The sequence below is a fragment of the Manis javanica genome, chromosome 1, assembly GCF_040802235.1.
Source record: "Manis javanica isolate MJ-LG chromosome 1, MJ_LKY, whole genome shotgun sequence".
NCBI classification, from domain to species: domain Eukaryota; kingdom Metazoa; phylum Chordata; class Mammalia; order Pholidota; family Manidae; genus Manis; species Manis javanica.
Genome location: NC_133156.1, coordinates 164,648,445 through 164,665,883, shown reverse-complemented (window position 1 = coordinate 164,665,883; position 17,439 = coordinate 164,648,445). Strand labels below are relative to the sequence as shown.

At 47.0% G+C, this 17,439-nt stretch overlaps 2 protein-coding genes across 2 annotated transcripts in view; one reads left to right on the top strand and one right to left on the bottom strand.

The window, feature by feature from the left end:
- Positions 1-56: 56 nt before the first annotated feature.
- Positions 57-5,693, top strand: CIAO1 (cytosolic iron-sulfur assembly component 1). The gene is made up of 7 exons (XM_017660041.3): positions 57-376; positions 928-1,076; positions 1,217-1,328; positions 1,436-1,524; positions 1,761-1,962; positions 2,958-3,045; positions 3,954-5,693. The coding sequence occupies exons 1-7, from the start codon at positions 238-240 to the stop codon at positions 4,192-4,194; spliced, it is 1,020 nt and encodes a 339-aa protein (XP_017515530.1). The 5' UTR covers positions 57-237; the 3' UTR covers positions 4,195-5,693.
- Positions 5,694-6,806: 1,113 nt separating this feature from the next.
- Positions 6,807-17,439, bottom strand: part of SNRNP200 (small nuclear ribonucleoprotein U5 subunit 200) — a 42,582-nt gene continuing 31,949 nt past the window's right edge. Inside the window, exons 29-45 of the mRNA XM_017660040.3 lie at positions 17,213-17,386; positions 16,151-16,311; positions 15,608-15,835; positions 15,089-15,280; positions 14,821-14,999; positions 14,476-14,627; positions 13,534-13,642; positions 10,882-10,990; positions 10,270-10,459; positions 10,008-10,172; positions 9,697-9,818; positions 9,295-9,438; positions 9,019-9,195; positions 8,569-8,729; positions 8,374-8,455; positions 7,342-7,434; positions 6,807-7,245 (exon numbers count right to left, since the gene is read on the bottom strand). Of these exons, the coding sequence (XP_017515529.1) occupies positions 7,102-7,245; positions 7,342-7,434; positions 8,374-8,455; positions 8,569-8,729; positions 9,019-9,195; positions 9,295-9,438; positions 9,697-9,818; positions 10,008-10,172; positions 10,270-10,459; positions 10,882-10,990; positions 13,534-13,642; positions 14,476-14,627; positions 14,821-14,999; positions 15,089-15,280; positions 15,608-15,835; positions 16,151-16,311; positions 17,213-17,386 (2,582 nt within the window). The 3' untranslated portion in view covers positions 6,807-7,101. The remainder of the gene's footprint in view (positions 7,246-7,341; positions 7,435-8,373; positions 8,456-8,568; positions 8,730-9,018; positions 9,196-9,294; positions 9,439-9,696; positions 9,819-10,007; positions 10,173-10,269; positions 10,460-10,881; positions 10,991-13,533; positions 13,643-14,475; positions 14,628-14,820; positions 15,000-15,088; positions 15,281-15,607; positions 15,836-16,150; positions 16,312-17,212; positions 17,387-17,439) is intronic.

Below are 17,439 nucleotides of genomic sequence, written 5' to 3'. Positions count from 1 at the left end.
CGGTCCCGCGATGCTTTCCACTGGGGGGTGGGGCGGAGGTGGTAGACCGACTACAACTCCCAGAGGGCAGCGCGGCTGCAGTCGCGGACGCTTCAGTTCCCAGGATTTCTTGGGCCTTCGGGCGGATGCGGTCGGACCCGACGACGGCGGGAGGCCGGCCTGGAGGTTGAGGGAACGTGCACCGTGGGACCTGTAGTCGGCGCGGCTGACTCTCCCCACCTCCTCCTCCTACCCGCCATGAAGGACTCGCTGGTGCTGCTGGGCCGTGTCCCTGCACACCCGGACTCCCGCTGCTGGTTCCTTGCCTGGAACCCCGCGGGAACCCTGCTGGCCTCTTGCGGTGGTGACCGTAGAGTCCGCATCTGGGGCGCGGAGGGTAAGGCTCGTGCCGCCGAGGGTTCCGTGTGCGCGTAGTGGGGGTGCCAGGCTCGGGGAGGTGCGCAGCCTTCGCGGCAGGCCGACCCCGAACAGAGTTAAGGGCCAGGGGAGAGGTGGGAGAGGGCTTCTTCCAGTTGGAAGGTATCCACTCTGAGAGACTTTTTGGTAAAGGAGTTGGTAGAAAGGAGTTGGCAGGTACGAGAGGCAAAAACGTCAACGGACAGGCTAGAACTGTTGGAATTGAGAGTTGCTGAGGCAGGAAAATGAAAGAAGGGAGGGTGATTTGCCACACAATAAGGTTGAAAATTTTATCCTGAGGGCATTTGGGAGCCCTTGACAGTTTTAAACCGGGAGAGTGACTCCTCAGATTTGTTTTGGAAGGATGTCTCCAGGGGAAGTAGTCAGTTACATCTTTCTAAAAGCATGTTGTTACATAACCATTGAGCTTTGTCGACAGCTTGGCTAGCCCCCATTATCCAATGGCATTGATGTGCTACTGCACCCTCTTGTGCACCCAGCTCCAGAGCCTGGCCTGTCCTTTGCTTCTAGGTGACAGCTGGGTCTGCAAATCTGTCCTTTCTGAAGGCCACCAGCGCACTGTGAGGAAGGTGGCCTGGTCTCCCTGTGGCAATTACCTGGCCTCTGCCAGCTTTGATGCTACCACTTGCATTTGGAAGAAGAACCAGGATGACTTTGAGGTAACCAGGCTGGATGGGATCAAGATTGTTACCTGTTTACTCCACAGGGGCTGGTTCAACCTGGACTAGTAGGGTTGTACTCATGAAAAGGATCCCAGGGTCTTAGCTGCTGCTGATCCCTGTTCCTCTTCCCTTTTCAGTGTGTAACCACCCTGGAGGGCCATGAAAATGAGGTTAAGTCAGTGGCCTGGGCCCCATCTGGCAACCTACTTGCCACCTGCAGCCGAGATAAGAGTGTGTGGGTCTGGGAAGGTGAGTCCAGGTCCTTCTAAGGTGCAGTTAGGAGCCACCACTGGACAGACATCCCCCTCTGTGTCCTGACAGGGTCAGCTCCTGGGCTCCTTTTTTTCCTCCCACAGTTGATGAAGAAGATGAATATGAATGTGTCAGTGTCCTCAACTCCCATACACAGGATGTCAAGCATGTGGTTTGGCACCCGAGCCAGGAGGTAAGAAGCATTCTGTCTTGGTGAGAAGGGATTCTGGTGTGGAGGGTTGTGCCTTGCCTTTCTCTGTTCTTCAGCTTTAACATGGTTTGTACAGAAATCTCTGTCTATGACTGAGAGACATTAGTGCCTTTATGAACACAGAGCCCTAGGATTGTACTATCCTAGCAGGGAGAGGTATTGGAACCATAGGCACTTCCTGGGTCATACGAACAAGTGTTGTTTTCCTCACTCCCCAGCTGCTGGCCTCTGCCAGCTATGACGACACAGTGAAGCTTTACCGGGAGGAAGAGGATGACTGGGTATGCTGTGCCACCCTTGAGGGCCATGAATCCACTGTGTGGAGCTTGGCATTTGACCCCAGTGGCCAGCGCCTGGCATCTTGCAGTGATGACCGTACTGTGCGCATCTGGCATCAGTATCTGCCAGGCAACGAGCAAGGTGAGGGGCCAGGAGACTTGGCTCTCAGGAAGTTTACTGTCTACTAAGGGCCTAAGACACACAGATGAATCTTAGCAAATTGAGATAGAAAGGGAAATATGCCACGAGAGGGTTCCAGAGAGAATGCTGGAAGAATCAGGGAAAGCTATGTGGAAGAAAGGCCATTTTATCCACACCTAAAAGTGTGTATAGGATATTAACATAGAAGAAGTTACCACAGGAAGAGAATTCTGGGTGAAACAACAGCATGAGCAAAGGCACTGAAAATGGAAAAGCTTAGACTTAACACCATATACATGATTCTTCTAAATGGAACACCGAGTGTAAAAGGTTTTAGGAGCAATAAGATGGATTGGGCTGGCTGGTGGGTGGCCTTAAAAGTTAGGCTAACTAGGAGAAATGTGGGATTCACATATAAATCAAGTATAAAAATCAAATGAATAATCATATCTGACTTGATTGTTTATAGTTCATGATGCATGATCGAAACCGAAAGTTTCTGTGATATGACTGCCCTTGCGCTGTTCACTGTGTAAGAACTTATTCACTATGTAAGAACTTGTTCACCATGTAAGAACTTGTTCGTTATGCTTCAGAAGATTGGAGACTGTTGAGAATTAGGCTTGGGGTTGATTAATGATTGTGCATTGAGTCCCCTATACAGAATTTTATTGTTGTTAACAACCATTTGATCAATAAATATGAGAGATGCCCTCTCAAAAAAAAAAAAAAAAGTTAGGCTAACTAGTCAAACATTGTCTGCAGCAAAAGGTTTTTTAAAGGAAAGGATATTTCCTCCTCAAAATTCTACAGTTAAAATACCAGCCTGTAAGACAGATCAGTGAGGATAGGGACAGAAGAATGAAGATGAGGACTCATGATTGAAGATGGGGATGAGGGAAGGCAAATAGGATCTCCTCTGCAGTGAGGCAGTTACCCCTGAGGTGCCTAGGAGACAAGTCGTGTCTTAGGTTCAAGAGAAGTCTGTTGTGCAGGGATGGCATGCAGCGGCTCTGACCCCAGCTGGAAGTGTATCTGCACTTTGTCAGGCTTCCACTCCAGGACCATTTACGACATCGCTTGGTAAGACCTCCATCTCTTCCACCCCTACCCTACCCCACCCTACCCCACCCCACCCCACTTTGGGGAGGTCTTATGGAAGTCAAGACCCTGTGCTGCTCTTTACCACCTTTGGAAGTAAAGGGAATAGAGAACAGCTACCTCATTTCTTGAGATCAGTCCAGACATCTGTCATGTTGCTCTACAGCTGGCCAGCACCAGGGTTCATAGAAGAGCAGGAAACAGACTTAGATCAAGGCGTGCACCCACATTAAGATCCCAGGCTGTGAAGACAGCACCAGCCTTTGTGAGGTCGGGTGTAGATAACACAGCATCATACCATCCAGAAATATTTATTACTGAAACTGGATTCCTGGCTGGGATTTTTTGGGTTGGTAACACTGACTACTCCTTTGGAGGCTAGAAGAGCCATACAGTTCATACAGGAGAGTTAGGGCAGTTCTGGCCCTAGAATCTATTCCTAGGAAATAGATGACCCCAGTGGCCAGCGCTTGGCATCTTGCAGTGATGACCGTACTGTGCGCATCAAAAAAGTTGATGTGCGTCTAAGCTTTATTTAGGTTGGCAGAAATTTAGGAATAACAAAAATAGACTGAAGTGTGGTAAAATTCAATGGCCTATTATATCACTATTCAAAAAAATGGTTATAAGTACCTGACAAAGGGAACTGCTTATGCTAGTGAGAAATTGCGGGTCAGAGTTAGGTTGTTGGGGAAAAACCCAGAGAGCAGTACTTAAAAGATTTAACGGGATGTTTGTGACTAGATGTTAGGGAAGCTCTTTAATAAGAGACTTCTAGCTAAGGCCTGATGTTTGGGAGGAGAACAGGCCAGAGATCGTAGAACCAATCTCTGAGAGGTTGGGGAGGAAGGAGCCACCTGCGTCCCCACTGATGTACATGTTCTTCCCAGGTGTCAGTTGACAGGGGCCCTAGCTACAGCTTGTGGGGATGATGCCATCCGGGTGTTTGAGGAAGATCCCAGCTCAGATCTGCAGCAGCCCACCTTCTCCCTGACAGCCCACTTGCCTCAGGCTCATTCCCAGGACGTCAACTGTGTAGCCTGGAGCCCCAAGGAGCGGGGGCTCCTGGCCTCCTGCAGTGATGATGGGGAGGTGGCCTTCTGGAAGTACCAGCAGCCTGAAGGCCTGTGAACCATCTCGACCTTGGACAGAAGCATGGTTCCCAAAAAAATGTCATTAAGACTTTCCTAGCCCCCGAGTGGACTTGAGCATTGTTGGGTTGGCCTTTAACTTGGCTCTCTTCCATTGACTTGGGTAGACATGCAGAGCCACAGAACTTCTCACTCTTTCCCCCGTTTTGACGTGGGGTCCTTGGTAAAGATCCACAGAACATCAGTACATTGTAGGTGTGCCACAGATTTTGCTTGCTTTAGGGCACTCTGTTAAGATTTTGGGAGGTGAATATATTACTTATAACCACTGTATCGATGTGTAGGAGGGCTGTATCTCAGACCTTTCTGAAATTGTAAACTTGATAAAAATAACCTGAGTCCCAAGTCCAATTTTGTGTTATAAGGACATTCACAATATAAAGAATTCCATGGTGAGTCTTTTTCTGAAATAGGTTTTGCCTTCCCAATTTCTGGGTCATTCGTTGCATTTAAGACATGAATCAATTAATGTTGATAATTTTTTAACATAGGCTTTTTTAGAGTTAAGAGATACCTCTGCTTTCCCTTAGAAATCCTCATGTATCTTCTGTGCTATGATGGTAACCAGGGAATGCTGAAAAATAAGTGGGGGACATGAACTCTAAAAAATCATTATTGGCCATAGGCCATACATTTTCAGTGGGGCTAAAAATTGGTTCTTGGGTGGGGGACAAAATTTTAAGAGACAATAGTTTGTGGCCCTCTAAAGGACTATAGTATGACAATCCACAGTATGTAGTATTAAGTTTTTATTGTAGGGGCAAGTAGGAAAAAGATGTCTTGTAAGGCCCCATAGGGGAGCAGTAATGAGAGAAGGTAGAGCCTCACTGCCTTAAGGCAATCAGTTCTTCAGTCTCCCTCAAGTTCTCGTGAGTCACTTACAAATGCATTTCAACTTGACTGCCCCCAAAGATTTAGCTTCACTTAGTTTTTTACACCACAGAGATCATGGCCTTAGATTTTGAAGACATCTGAATGTGGTTAAAGTGCAGTCTGTAGAGCCCAGAAGCCCCAAGAGCCTTTTAGGGGAATCTGAGAGGTCAGTTGGCACCTTGGCAGGAATCAAGGCAGTGGCACTAAATACTAGTAGTCTTCACTGCCTTGTTCCCTTGGTAAAAACATTGCCAGCTTTTTTAGAAATGTCCTTGATAGAACCAGTAAAAATTAATTGTACTAAGTCTTGACTTTGAGAACACTGCTAATACTCTGACAATAGGAAGCATGCATAGAGCACTTCTGCTTAAAGCACACTGCAGTATTGCTGTCTTGAAACAGTTGTGTAATTGAGTTGTAAGCTGAACTGTGTTCCTCATGGTATACCATTTCTACTTGAAAGAACTGACAAATGGTAGACTTGGCTGTTTGGCAGACATTTTCTGGGAAATGAATGGAACAAGCCTTTCACTAAAAGGGAAACTGATAGTGTTGCCAATGATAAAATAAAGCTTTCAAGCAAAAATTAGAATTTTTGAAAACCTGTATTGCCACAATGAGCTTGGTGTCTTCCCAGTACTTTTCTGATGAGATTGGTGGTGTAAAAATGTGATTATGAAATGTGTCATTTGGAAGGTATACATAATTCAGTGAACCAGTGTTCTCCAGATGACTAATGCATGTTACAAATCGTACATGGGTAGACGCTTATTCAAAGTATAAGATCAGTGGGTTTTATGGTAACAGTACAAAAAGCTCATTAATAAGGTTTGACTCCACATTGCCCTTAAGATAAACTACCACATGTGGAGTCTCCATGTAGTGTCAAAGAGCCACAATTACCTGAGGAGGCTATTTAAAAACTCCCTTTCCCAACTTCATATCTGTGTAAAGTCAGCTTTATTCCATTTTACTTCAGCTCTATACAAGGTTGTAGAAAACGGATATGAGAATTCAACTGTCTTCTATTAAACCAAATATTGAAGAGATTCGTAAAAATGTAAAATGCCATTCATCTCTCTGGATATGTTTTCAAAGTTATTTTTCATCTTTGAAAGTTAACCATTATTTTTAAATGCATTAAATTTTAATTTTTAGTGTAGTAACTATTAATGGGTATAACCTAGATAATAAAAGCTTTTGGGGTTAATTTTTTGTAGTATAAAGTGGTCCCTAAAACCAAACCATTTGAAAACTGCTGACCTGGGAAAAATATCCTTGAGAATCACCTTACAATTTTATGTGTGTTTATTCCTAAAGAACAATAGAAAGCAAGAATTTGAAGAGGAAAATTTGTGGGTCTGCCAAGACTAGGCCACACCAGCCGCTACATTAAAAAAAAACCCTTGATGGGAGGGGATGCTGCACATCTTCAGACCTCTAACCTCTATCCACTAAAATTCAGTGTTTGTTCCTGCAGTAGAGCTATGTCTGGGTAGCAGGTGGTGAACCAGGGGTATAAAACTGGCTAAACAGAAGGTAACTAAGGCCTGTCTCTTCCTCCACACTGACTGAAATGGCTGTAGGTGACAGCCTAATTAAAAAGCTGCCTTATCCTCTATAAATATTCATTGTAAGCAAGTTCAATGGCTAAACAAATCTTGGCCAAGGCCTTTAGGTTAGAGAAAGGAAACAATTTGGAATCATTGCAGAGACAAATAGTTTCTCCAAGTTATTTTATTAGAATGTCTGACTCACAAGGAACTACAAAAAACATCCCTAAAAATGCTGTACACACAGCCTGACAACTACATAACACCTGCAGACGCGGAATCCAAAGTTTGGATGGCAGGATGTACCAAAGGGGAAAAGTAATGGAGGCGGGCTGGGATAACTCCTACAGACTGGCCGGACCACATGTCCACAGACCAGGTCTCCACGATTGAGACCCCAATACAATTGTGCATGCTCCTCATTCAGGGCCAAGCCTCTCCTCTGGGCAATGTGTCTGGACTCAGTCTGAGTCGCTGTCTGTCTCAGCCTCCTTTACGTCCACGCTGAATTTGTATTCCTGGTCACATCCCATGTAAGCGTCACTCATGAAGTACAGAGTGTAGTTGTGGGCACCAGTGGCTGGGGCCACGAAGTCAAGCTTCACCTAGAGAAAGCAGGCAGAAATCAGGGTCAGCACGGACACGGGGGAAGAGTTCTCACCCTGTGAACAAACAAATGCTGGGCCTGTAGACAAACTCACCTTGGCCTTCTGCTGCAGGGTCAGCCTCTTGATGGAGATGAGGCTATTGGACTTGGCATCTCCGATCACCACCCACCAGCCCTCTTCACGTTTCTGCAATGACCAAAAGCCAAGAACTTCAGCATGTAAAACTTGATGGCCACATGAGACCATAGTTTTAAAAATAGGAAAAGAACTATACAGAAAGCTATTAGCTTTCTGAAACTTGTTCCTGACATACAATTGATAGAATTAAGGTTTTCAAACTGTTGAAAGCTATCTCAAATGAACTCAGTAGTTAGGTAGTTGATGAACTTGTGTTGGTTCTGGCTCATTTCCTTTTCCTTATTCCACAGCACCTTCCCCCAATTAGTGCTTGTCAATGAACCCCTGATCCCATTATTAGAGATCTAGTCTCTGCAGGCCTGGGAGCTTTGAGTTCCTCAGAGACCCTTTTAAGTAAAAGGCATACATGCCAAATGGAGAAGAGCCTGCTGGCAGAGAGTCCAAAAAAGGCCACACGTGTATTGAAGAAATCCTGTTGCTGGCCAGTCCACTGTCGGAAGGCCAAATGTTTCAGTTTAAGGCACTCTTTTCTCAAAGCCTTTTAAACAACTAGTTTGTAAAATTCAACACTACAGTGTGTCTCTGGTTTCTGCTTTCCATCTTCATAGTCTCCCATATAAGGAATCAGACTTTCTTTCTGGTAGTAAAGAACCAAAGAAACACAGAGAGAGTGAGTGGCAGTGAGAGAGTAGAAGTAACACCAATTAGAGAAGCGCAGCTGTCCTGCAGCCGTTGAAAGACAAATGTACCTTACCAGTTACAGAGACTGACTATACTGCACAACGATGCTTTTCACAATAATCAGTCCTCTAAACTGTTCTGAACTAAAAGCAAAAGTCACCCATGGCCCCAAGATTAATGCTCAACCTTGTGACTTCACTGTTATGCTAAATTTCCCTCCCAGTGACAGTGTGCCCTTGCACTCTGGACTCCAGCCAGTGGATAGGCTCCCGGTGGGCACCTGCAAAGCCAGCTACCAGGACATACCTGTGGAAAGAGAGGTGCAATCACAGGGCCCGTGACTTCCTCCTCTCGCTCCAGCTGCACCAGCACCACAACTGGCCCGCCACTGGGGGAGAAAAATAGCATAGTACATTAGTGCTGTGGCAGTGGTGTCCCAGAGTGCGCTGGCATGCTGGGCCCAGATGGGACCCTGGACAGGGCACCGGGTCTCTGGCTCACCTGCGGATGCTGTCCTTATCCACTACTTCATAAGACAGCTCGATGTTAGGGTAGCGGTTACAGAAGCGGGCCACGTCGGCCATCTGGCTGTCAGACAGCTGGAGCAACGCGTTTCGCTCTTCATCCTCCATCTCCATAATGTCAAACACACTCTCCACCCCCTGCAGTGGGTATTCACGTCAGGGAAAAAGAACATGTATGAATAGCAAATGAAACTGGCTCCAAACAGCCAATTTACCTTCCTACACTATCAGATCATCTAAAGACACAGCTTCAGAAGAACACAGCCCACAGTTGTCAGGCTCTCTAAGGTCTCAATAGCTCACACTTTCACAGGAACCAGAACCAGAAGTCTTCCCTACTGACTCCCTTTCCACAACCTGCCACCAGGCCAGGACACTTGGCTCTCAGGCTCAGCCACCTAACACTCTGGGTCCAGGCCCAGCTCACCTTGTCTGTGCAACGTTTGATGTGCTCTGAGGTGAAGTGTGGCAGCTGTTTCAGGTACGAGTCCTTGGACCACATGGCTTGGGTGACCATCTGGGCTAGTTCCATGGCTGCCAGAGCAGGGCTGAGCCACCCATTGCTGGAGAGGACATCCACACAGGCCTGGATGAGCCGGATTGCCTGAAGAGGGATCGGCGTGCATGAGCAAGTGGCTGGAGCCACTACTTCACATACCACACCAGCCCCTCCAGCCCATTCCCAGCTGTACCCACACTATACCTTGCTAAGGATTTCCTCTGTATCTGACTGCAGCTCAGCACTCAGTTGCATGCGGGACAAGTGAGCCTGCAGAAGCAGGTTGGTCTTGACGTGTGGGTCATTGAACTTCGGGTTATTCAGCTTATGTGGGACCTTCTGAGCCAACTGGAGAGTGGAAGAAAAATAACTGGTGATGAACAGGTGACCCTGCTGGGGACAAGCTCTCAGGCCCAAAGCAGCACCCATCCCAAGCTCACAACCCTTTAAAACTTGAAAGGTGTGGGTGGGGAGATGGGTGTGGTACAGTAGAGATGTGTATGGGTGTTAGGATTTTCCTGTGTCTGCCAGGGACACCATGTGCTCTGGGCACACAGGCCAAATTTCAACTCTAGGGACATTCTCCCAAAGCCTAGATGTCCTCACCTGCCGGAGGAGGTTGTCCTCGTGGTGCCGGATGGGAATGTTCTCATACTCTGCCGCATTGGAGATGATCTCGATGAGTCCCCGCACCTTGGTCTTGGCATTCAGGGACATGCTGAAGAGCTCTGAAGGCACAGGAAGGAGAGTTAATGCCTGAGGTCCCCATGGTCTGCCCCGCAGTGCATCCCTCTGGGGAACACATTGGGCACTGGAAGCCCAATCATCTCTCAACCTGGGGGGCTGCAGACTCTGCATAAGAGTCTAGGAGTCCCCACAGACTCAGACACAGACACAAGCCCTGGCTGGCTGCTCACCAATGGTGGTATAGTTGATATAATAGTAAGCAGCAATCATGCCCAAGTTCAGAGGTGCCACGTCCATCTCATCCTCAATGCTAATGCACTTGGACTGCTCCAGGTCACTCAAGGTCTGCTCCACAAGCTCGGACAAGTGGTCAGAAAGGTGACGATGAGAGATGCCTGTGAAGGTGATAGTTAAGTAGACAGTTATAGGGAGATGGCCATTAAGGGTGGTGCAAACCACAAAAGGAAAACATGGGCTCCCAAGACCACTGACCCTGCAGGTTGTAATAATTGGGGTTCTGTGTCATGCGGCGGTACAGAAAGGTCCAGGTGAGGTAGTCTACAGCATCCTGCTTGTTCTCAATGGTCTTGGTGACAATTTCAGCATTAAAGTGGTCATGCATACAGTGATCCAGGTGAGACTCGACTGGCAAGGGCTCATATAAGAACTTTTTGAAGAAATCCTGTGGATTAGAGAAAGTAATAAAGAGCCAATGACAAATCAATACAGATGGCCCTTGGGCAACAGACACAGCTAATTCAAAAATGATGAGCTGGGTCTGGACCTGGTATGGTGGGTGTGCATGCCTGTTCCCACTGACATCACTGGTTATTTTTGTAGTGAGAACAGGGCCTAGCAGTGCATAAGAACAAAATGGAACCAGCCAGAGGGTGAAGATCTCAACACATGGAGTCAACAAAGCAGCAGCAAAAACAAAAGGTTAAAAATTTCCATATGGCTGAGAGGCTCATTACAAAAGCAATGTAGAAAATAAAAAGTAGTTGACAGAAAAAAAATGTTAAAAAGTAACTAAAGACATCAAAAGAGTAAGCAATCGGTTCTGAGCCCCAGCATCTGCAGATGGTGCAAGCAGCCAGGACTGACCTTTTTGGAGCCCTGGCACATGATAACACAGCGCCCCTCATCATCCTGCATAGGGCGGTTGGCATGCCCCACCATCTGAAGCACGTCGTAGATGGGGTAATCCACGTACCTGACATAAGAGAACAAAGGAGGTAAAGGCACCTCAACACAGAGACCACATTCAGAAGGCTCTTAACTCCCTAAATGTCACAGAAGAAAATATAAATAGGGGAAAATATGGGCACATGACAGCAGAACCATGTTTATAAGGTCTTGTGCTCAGGCACTGGTTTCACTTGTTTATCTAGACATCATCACAGCTTTCCAGCGTAAGAGTTCTGACTTCATTGCTCAGGGTCCTTGAACCAAACCCATCTTATACCAAAAGCAATTGAACTCCCCATTAAAGGACAAAGTATGTAAGTCAAGCCTCTAAAATTTAACAGCTGTGTACTTTGTTATGAAATTACCCAACTTAAAAAATCCAAAGCTAATGGAGGTACTCTTTTCTGATAATATTCCTTTCTCTTAATTAAAAAAAAAAAAAAAAAAGCAGTTACTGTGTGCTGACCTCCAATGAGTTCTGCACAGTGGTATAGAGGGCATGTCAAAGTGTGGGCAAAGGGTCTGTTTGTTTCTACGCAGAAGATCAAGGCCTAGCTTGGATACCCAGAAAATGAACTAAGATACGATATGAGGAGGAGCTTCTGGCATCAGCACTCTCTGGAGGACTTGTGCCGGGGGATGATCATCAAAAAGCCTCCACAGGGATCCGGATGATGCTGCGGTTGTGGCTGCATCCAGCCCACCGTCTCCTGGACTTGCCATAAGAATGAGGAGGGAGATGTCTAGGCTGGCATGTGCATACAGTGAGACAACGAATTTGACCGGATCTGTACTGTTGGAACTCAACCAGGAGTTGGGAGGGGTGCAAGTTGTAGCACTCCAAAATCTCATGACTATAGACTATCTATGGTTAAAAGAACATATGGGATGTGAACAGATCCCAGAAATGGGCTGCTTTAATTTGTCTGATGGTTCAAGTACAGTTGGACAATATCCATCATATCATAGATAAATTTTCACAAATGCCTAGGGTGCCTAAATGGTTTTCTTGGCTTCACTGGAGATGGATGGTAATTATAGATTTGCTTTGTTTATGTCACCGTATTCCTATTATGTTAATATGTGTGTGCAAATTAGTTAGTAGTTTAAAACCTATACATACTTAAGGTACTATACAAGAAGATATGTCAAAGAAATAATCAATCCTCCCATGTTTCCTTCATACACTACATCTATAGCTTTTCTTCTTCCTTCCTAATTACAACCCTTAAATAGAATTCGTGCCTCATATCGAATTTACCGAGTATCATAATTCCTCCAGGTGGTAAAGATACCTCGAGACAAGTGCTGGGCATAGAAGCCACAGGGCATAAATCTGCAAAGAAGTAAAAAGCTAACCTTTGCAAACAATATGGCTTCTCTCTCACTTACCAACTTTACATTTCCCTGTATGGCCCCGGAAGATGACTGGTTAGCCAGAGACGGGTAAGATTCCTCAAGGGAGGAACAACCTAAGACAGGCACAGTCGCAGGGGGGCCATCAGGTGAGAATTTGGGGATCAACAGAGGTGAGGCTCAGAACCTCACCCCCCCTGCTTTGAGAGAAATCTTCTGCATCCGTGGATGTCTTGCTGCCCTTGTCTAGCCTGGATTAATAGTTAGTCCATAGGCACACACCTGATCATCTGATCATCTACATTTGCCTTCTTACAGCACTAAACTATGTTTTCTACCTTTATCTTGCATCTACCTACCACTTCAGCATTTTATTAAAAATAAAAAAAATAATAATAATAGGAGAAATGTGGGATCAACATATAAATCAAGTACAAAAATCAAACGAATATTCATATTTGACCTGATTGTTTATAGGTCATATTGCATGATCAAAACTGAAAGTTTCTGTGATGAATGCCCTTGTACTGTTCACCATGTAAGAATTTATTCACTATGTAAGAATTCGTTCACCATGTAAGAACTTGTTCGTCATGCTTCAGAAGATTGGAGACTGACGAGAATTAGGCTTGAGATGGATTAATGATTGTACATTGAGCGTTGACCCCCCTATACTGAATTTTATTGTTTTTAACAACCATTTGATCAATAAATATGAGAGATGCCCTCTCAAAAAAAAAAAAAAAAAAATCCAAAGCTAGAAGCAGATTCAGACAGTAAAAATAAGCCCATAAAAATAAACCTCATTTCAAAATAATCTGCAATTTGGGGGAAAAATTACTGAGTTAAATTATTCAAGCTTTTTCTGAGAAAATCTGAACCTTCTACTTCTTACTTGTCACCAAAAATGTGTGTGACCTGGACCCAGTGACTGCCAATCTATAAAATTAGCAGGTTAACTACATAATCTCTAAGGTTCCTCTGACTCAAACTTCCTGGTTCTCCAACGTGCTGAAATATGGGAGGACAACCATTAAAGCAAGTATGAGCCTAGGGTCTGAGAATAAAATTTCTCAACCACCCAGCTGTGGTGAAGTTTGGCTAGTTTTTAATCCCCTAACATCTTTTCTCTGTGAGAGCTAAGCTCTAGATCTGCAGATGTTACTTCCATTTTAGGAGGGAGGTTCCCATACAGAGCACAGTCCGACTCACGCATGGATCTTGCCATTGTAGTACTGGGTGTCCATGATGATCACCAGGTGAGCAGCCACATTCATGCCCCAGCAGAGACTCCGAGAAGCTACCACCACCTGGATGGCCCCTGAGTGGCAGAGAACAGACAACAACTGAGTGCAAGGCTTCCTGGGTGAGGCAGATTTCCTGCCTCCTGGGCAGGCAGGGGCTTCTCTTGTGCTACATTTCAGGAGTCAGTGCAAAGCTAGCTGGGAAGGAGGCCTAAACATGACTAAGAGGGCTGCAGCCCTGCTCGGGGGACTATCATACAGGAAACAAGCCAGGAGCAGATTCCTAAGCCTAGGGAAAGCAAGACTTAGACACAAGCCTGACAGACTCACCTGGCTGACTTGAAAGTGCTAATAAGGTCAACTGCACTGCCTCAGAACAGGCACAGACTGAGCTCTGAGTGTGGTCCAAATCACACAGATTCAAAGTTCAAAGAGTAAGTGATTCTGGCAGGAGCGTCTCCATGTGGCCCCACCCAGCAGTTCAAAATGATAATATATGATAATACTCTGTACAAAACACCACAGATCACAGTGGCCCACAGACCGCAAAAGGAAGGCTCAGTTCTACCATTTACTATATCTTTAAGGTCTAACAACCCTGGCAAGTCTGGTATCCATTGAAAACTAGGTCTAGTAGCTAAAGGTCCCAGTCTAAAAAACAAGGTTCTGAAAATACTACAGCCTTACCTGCCTGTCTGTTTTCTCATGTAACAAGTAGGACAGTATTTGTCCCACCTGCATTACAAGGCTACTGGGAGGATCAAAGGAAATGATAGATGAAATAATCAAGAAAGCAATTTGAAGATGACTGTGCTATGGAGAAATCCCACCCATACCCTAGTTAGTGTGCCTCACCTGCGGTACCCTGGATGTAACCTCACTCTGGGCCACAAGCCTTTTTTTTTTTTACCTGAGCTAAAGAGCTGTTCCACCAGACGTCGCTCCACAGGGCTGAGCCCCTCATGCAGGTAGCCCACTCCATTTAACAGTGTTTCCTTGAGCGTGCTGTCACTCAGTTTCTCCAGGTACGGGATTAGATCCTTCTCGGTGCAGTGCAAGAACCTAGGCAGCATGCATGGATTCAGCTTGGTGCAATTACCATCCCTGGCTGCCACCCTTCCAACTGTGTAGGGCCCAGCCCCTAGCCAGAGGGGACTAATCCCACCAACATACACAGAACATCCTTTGGGATAGGCCAATGCCCCCCAGCTGCCCTCCACACCCACCCCCAGATGCCAGGCCCGGCCCACCCCACCTCTGCCGCTGGATGTCTGCTGCACACGTGGTGAGGATGTCAATTGCAGTGAGGCGGGTCTGCTTTCGAGAAGGAACAAAAACAATGACTGGCTTCTTAGGAGAGTGCTTGGTGATAGCATGGTATACAGGCTTGGCCATGGAGAGCAGGCGAGTCTGTGTATGGCTAATATTGAAGCCCTGGAGACCAAGGAAGAAAAGAGACAGAGGTTACAAGACCTGGTACTCTGGATATGAGGCCACACGGCAACGGGAAGAGCAGGTCCTACCTGGATGTGCAGCTCCAAGGGCACAGGGCGCACGTTAGGGTGGAAATTGAATGTGGAGGTGGCACTGCACCCCAGCCAGTGGGCCACATCCTTAGCATTTGAGAGCGAGGAGCTAAGTGCCACAATACGAATGGGTCGCTCAATCTGGGAGGAGATATAGCGCATACGGGAGCAGATCACCTCTAAGACAGGCTGGGGGAGAAAAGGAGGGAGTCACATCAGGCCTAGGGGCCCATTCTTTACCCTGTTACCCTGTGTGTACAGCCCAGTGACTTGGAAATGATCTCCTGGTTCTTTCTTCGAAGTAGGGCTCTCCTAGTCTCTGGTTACTCCTCCTCCACAGCAGCCAACCTTCACTAAGCGGTGCTGTTTCCCAAGAGTACTACCAAAAGTCTCACACTGTTCTTTCTTTAAGAGTGACGTGACAACCAGAATCCTCTGGGAGAAGCCCTCACCTCTGGCCTCAGAACCAAATCTAATGCCCACAGCCCTCTTCTGTGCTGCAAGGTCACTTCATACCCCGTTCTCGCCCCCGATGAGGTGGACCTCATCCACGACGAACAGGCTGATGTTCTGGACATTCTTGCGCTGCTTCCACCGCCGGGAAAGGATGTCCCACTTCTCAGGGGTGCTGATGATGATATTGCCTTTACCCAGGAGCTTCAAGTCCGTGCTCGTCTCCCCCGTCAGGAGCACCACCTTCTTGCTGAGCCTGTCCTGGAACTTCTCGTACCAGTCCATGTACACCTGGCAGGGAGGGAGACAGAGGGCAGAAGGTATCCGGCCATGTCAGGCAGTGTTTCGTTTATTATGAGAAAAACCTGAGACACCAGAGACACCTGTTGATCTATAGATCTCAAGCTACTTTATAACCCACACCAACCTTCCAGCAATGGAAGGGCTTTTCTTTAGTACACCAACTGAGGAAATGACTGGGAGAAAGCAAACAGTCTTGCCCCGACTGACCCTACAAACCTCAGGGCTTAGAAAACCTTGATCTGGACTCACAAAGGGAAACAGCTTGTGCGAAAATGTACACAGGACACAGCCCCACATCACTACCTGCTCTGCCAGCGCCTCCATGGGGGTAATGTAGACACAGCGCCCCTCCGAGCTCTGCAGCAGCATCCGCAGGATGGCAAACTCCGCACAGATGGTCTTCCCACTGCCCGTGGGGGCCCCCACAAACACGTTGTCATCACTGTTGTACACAGTGTTAAACACTGAAAACCGACAGAGGAGCAGTGTGAGGACTGAAGAGACTCAGACTGGCTATCAGGATAAAGGCCAACATGAGAAACTCAGCTGGTCAGCGGAGAAGTGCCAACCACGGACGGTGATGGCCCAGGGGCCTCTAACTGGGGAAGAGCGGAAGAGACCAGGATCAAGAGTTCAGGTCCCATGGAGCTGTGGGGGACAATAGAAGCAAAGGCAGCCAAGTATCTTCCTTTGCTTCTCTGCCGGTCTTCTCAGGAACCAGGATGCAGAACAAAAGGAAACTGGCTACTTTCTCTGCCCTTCCCACACTCTCTTATGGCTCCTGGAAAGAGTCTAATATGGAAAGAAGGTAAAAGCCAAAGCCTGAAACTGAGTTCGAGTCCAAGTTCTCTTTATCAGCTGGCTCACAGGGGTGCTACTCTATGCCTGATCCTCATCTGTAAAATAGGACACCAACAGTAGTAGCTCAAATAGTAAATCTGTCATAGGTTTGGTGGAAGGAATAAAAAAGAAACACCTGTGATGTACTGGGGGTATGACACCAGAGTGGACGCAGCTGTTACTTGAAACAGTGATGGGGGAGCCTCTGTCAACACTGCACTCCAGTTCAATACCAGCACATCAGGGTAGGCGTCCAGCCTCCCAAGACTGAGAAACAGTAACACCCTGTGGTAAGATCTTGCTCTACTGGTCCTCAGTGACACATGCACAGACGCAAAGCAAATCTAACAGTAACCAGGACTTCTGAGGAAGGACCATGTCCTGGTGTGGACCAGCGGCTGGTATGAGCACGCATGCTAGCCAAGCACCTGCACACCCTAATTCCTTTCCACACACAGATCTGTCTCTAGGTGACCCTAAAAGGCCCCCAATGGGAACCGACCACCTGGGAATAGACGTGCCCACCTTGGGTCTGGATGGGGTTGAAGAAAGGGAATTTATCTTGGTAAAGGCTCTCAAAGGCACTGTTCCTCAGGGCAGATACAGGCAAAGGCTGCAGGTCTAGGAGCTCAGTGGGCGGCGGGTACTTCTCTGGCAGGATCAGGTGCCGGAAGGAGACAGGCAGCTGGGTCTCACAAGCTGCCAGAAAAGGAACGGAAAGGTGAGAAGCAGCCTTCTCTTACCTCACAGCC

What these genes read in the sequence shown, in the direction of transcription:
- CIAO1 (XM_017660041.3), top strand. Translation starts at nt 238, where the DNA reads ATGAAGGACTCGCTGGTGCTGCTGGGCCGTGTCCCTGCACACCCGGAC. An exon ending in GAGTGTGTGGGTCTGGGAAG is followed by an intron (nt 1,329 to 1,435) that starts GTGAGTCCAGGT and finishes TTCCTCCCACAG; the next exon opens with TTGATGAAGAAGATGAATAT. An exon ending in TCTGCCAGGCAACGAGCAAG is followed by an intron (nt 1,963 to 2,957) that starts GTGAGGGGCCAG and finishes TCTGTTGTGCAG; the next exon opens with GGATGGCATGCAGCGGCTCT.